The 3,653-nt window shown below is 31.9% G+C and overlaps 1 protein-coding gene across 1 annotated transcript; it reads right to left on the bottom strand.

The window, feature by feature from the left end:
- Positions 1-345: 345 nt before the first annotated feature.
- LOC100794713 (transcription factor LAF1) lies at positions 346-3,145 on the bottom strand. Its single transcript, XM_006587253.4, has 3 exons — positions 2,755-3,145; positions 2,031-2,160; positions 346-1,151 (listed from the first exon to the last, which is right to left on the bottom strand). The coding sequence occupies exons 1-3, from the start codon at positions 2,888-2,890 to the stop codon at positions 542-544; spliced, it is 876 nt and encodes a 291-aa protein (XP_006587316.1). The 5' UTR covers positions 2,891-3,145; the 3' UTR covers positions 346-541.
- Between the last annotated feature and the right edge of the window lie 508 nt (positions 3,146-3,653).

The following is a 3,653-nucleotide window of genomic DNA, read 5'->3' as shown; positions in this document are numbered from 1 at the left end:
TTACCCTTCTCACACTTTCATTCTTTTTTTCTAAATCATTTGCAACTTTGCAACTCTAAGGTCAAGGTCAAGGACTGAATCATATGCATCTGGCTCTAAGCATATGCTGAGAAATGTGAAGGAATAAACTGAAATAGAGACATGCTACTATTTTGCTATGTGTTCTGTTTCTCAAAATAAGTGATGATCATGAGAGTTTATTGTTTGTGTGTAGTTCTGAACTTCTGTTTCCTTGCAGGCTGGGAAGATTGAGCTTTATGATGAGAACTCTTAGATAGCATATAAATCAGTGCAATAAATGCGAAACAGTTCCAGGCAAAAAGAACATTGAAAACCACAAGATGTTAAAACAACACCAGAAGAATCACAATGAAATACACTTTATTCATATCTTACTGAATTTATTTGAGTTGGGTAGGAGTACAATTCAAACAATATGAACATTAACTTTACATTGCTAAAATTTGTTTTGTTTTCTGTATGTTTAATTACAAATTATTCTTCCTTTTTGAGCAGCCTTGTAAACTCCTTCCTAGTACTTCTACATACCATGATTGGTTAGGCTGAAATTGCTACGTAACTCATTCCCGGGAATACAATTCATGAAATCACTTCCATCCATTTGATTTGTTGACTTTATTTGTGAATTATAGACCTCAGTGGTTGAACTGTGAATTAGACGATTATGATACTCCTCACCAAAGTTTTCTTCTAACATATGCATTATAGCTTCTTGGAAAGTTGAATTTTGATCAAATTCATTCCCCAAGACCAAGGAATCATCAGAATTCACTGAGATTCCACCATTTACTTGATCCACTGATAGCCACTCAGAAAATAAGAGTTTTGGTAGTGGTAGAGAACTCTGATAAGCCTCCTTGGAAAAGTTATAGCTTTTCGAGAAAAAGTTATCATTTTGTGCTATTGATTTGTCAAGGTTTTCTAACAACCCATAACTTGAATCTTGTGTTGCAAGTTTCTGAGGAGAGAGTGCGTTTTCCACTGTGTCTGAACTTGAGCCGGCATGTTGAATTTGTTTATCAGATTCCATTTCCTTAGCTTTGATGACTTTCTTTTTCAAATATGAATGCCAGTAATTTTTTACCTCATTGTCAGTCCTTCCTGGCAAATGCTGTGCTATCTGAGACCACCTGGCCAATATGATTTTATTTGCTTTCATCAGTTTCCATTAATAAAAAAAATATTATAGGAAAGAAATAGGGAAAACCAAAGAGTGTACACTGCAAAATGAGTAACAATAAACCTTGTTCTTCCGCACCATATTAATTGGAAAAAAATGGGTTGACTTTGTTTTATAAAATTGGGGGAATGAAGCTGAGACATCAACTAATGTTATCAGGTTTAAAGTTCTCTAAATTGAGCTTATTTATAAATAGCGATATTTTAATTTTGTAGAATTAATTAAGATCATGATGTCCTTTAAACTAAATTAGCAGTAGACATATTTATATTTATACCCTTTACAATTATAAAAAATAATACGCATTTCATATCAAAGCATACACGAGGAAAGAATACCTAAGTATATTGGCGTGTAAAACAGTGGTATTTAATAAACTATTTGTTAATTATATATGATGGAGACATCTAAAACAATTGATATTGGGGCAGAATTAATTTAAATTAAAACAAAAAGAATACTAGAACAATTGTCTTTTCTATGTACGTTCACAACTTTCCCTCCTTTAAAAATAGAACTTGCTAACCATGCCAGTTCATGGTTTGACCGTCTTATCTATTTTTCCTTAGTATTTAAGTAGAACCCAATTGCTTCTGCAAAATAAAGTTAAATAGAAATAGTTAGCTGGCCTATCCAATTGCATTCTTTAATTAAAGGCCTCGAAAAAAGATAAAAGAAAAAAAAATGTTTTCCTTGACTTGTCCATTTGCACTAATTATTGGGTACCGTATTCTGACTAAAATTACAAAATTTACTTCAAACTTGAAAGTAAACTTGAAATCATTAAAATTTTAAAAAAATTAAGAAAAAAAATATTGTGCTTGCATACTTGTTTCCTAACATATGGTGTAGGGCCATGATTGTATCTTTCTCATGTTTGCTGAACACCCCTCTCTTCAATCCTGGCCTCAAGTAGTTAATCCACCTTAGTCTGCAGCTCTTCCCATTTCTTTGCAAGCCTAGATATTTAAGTGTAGTTAGTTAGCAACTCAACATCAAATCAAATAAATACAAACTCACATGATATGAATACTACATAAATAAGGAATAATAAAAAGTTATTCACAACCAACATCCATCATAATTCTTCTAAAGTTCAACATTTTGATTTTTACTAGAGACATATAATGTTGGCTCAAAATACCTATCTAATGAGCCATAAAGTATAGAAGTTAGCAAATCAAATGCTTCACAATGAAGATTCTGAACTTTTTAAGTTTTAACCACATTTCACCTTTTTCTAATTTTGAATTGATAGGACAAAGTTCTTAGAATTGATTCAACCAGAGAGTGTCTTAACTGCTAATTCATTTCACTAGATATGTCAAATTTATTAGTGCCAAAAACTGTGAAGCATGCACACATTTCAACTTGGTTACTCAATCTGAAGTCACATAAGTTCAAGGTATAAGAGAAACCAAGGAATGATATATGACAGCATAAGAGCCAAGAATAGTGAACCTTTGCTAGGTAGTAGTAGGAAATAGGTATACATCATGAATATGTTACTGATATGAGTGATAAAGAATCATAGGGAATAAAAAAGGACTAACCTGCCTTAATAGGGACAGAGCTCCAGCAGCCATGACCATGCTTAATGATATGATTTCTGAGCTTATTATCTTCTTCTGGTGACCATAAGCCCTTTCTGTATTTTGGTTTTGCTTTTTCTAGTGGCTTGCTCTCCATTTTGCCTTTTTCTGTCACAATTTCAGTTTAATGGTAAGATTGATTTCCCTAGAGCAGATATGAACTAGAGAATAACAAATAGACACAGAAGGGAGAGAATATTTGGCATTGAAATAGTGCACAAGCATACTAATATATAATGCAATAGATAATTGTGATTGTGCAGTATATGTTCATAATTTATGGCAAAAGAGAGTTGAAAGTTGAAATGAGAATAAACAAATAAGCATATATAAACCAAGCATGAAAACCCTTCCTAAATGATAACTTAATATATATATATATATATATATTATCGTTTGAGACAATGTTCTACTTCTACCTCACTAGAAGGGTACCAACTTGGAAATTGTTGGCTTAGTTTTGTACCATAGGTATCACTGTTTGTCAATTTTCTTGGCATCAATCATCCATAAAAATAAGTATACCACAGTTCAAAAATCCCAAATGCAACATGATTATTTTTTGGTGTGCTCTGAATGGTCCATTTTTAAACATTTTTATTAGCAGGTGCTCTTAAAAAATCTTTGTCGTGACCATTTAATTAAAGACCAGACTCACAATTGCAAATGATCATATATATTTAAACCTTCACCTAGCATTTTAATATCTATAATTTTTTCTTACCTAATATAAAAATCTTATTTTATGTAAAAGCCCTTGTTAAAGATATAAGAGAAGAATCTTCAAAGTTCACCTACACTTAAATTCATCTAGTTGATGCAAATTTTTGTCTCCTCTAACCATGGAGAGGAGACTTTTT

This window comes from Glycine max, chromosome 9 (assembly GCF_000004515.6).
Source record: "Glycine max cultivar Williams 82 chromosome 9, Glycine_max_v4.0, whole genome shotgun sequence".
Lineage (NCBI taxonomy): Eukaryota > Viridiplantae > Streptophyta > Magnoliopsida > Fabales > Fabaceae > Glycine > Glycine max.
The sequence above is the reverse complement of the archived record's forward strand: the minus strand, read 5'-3'. Positions and strand labels throughout refer to the sequence as shown.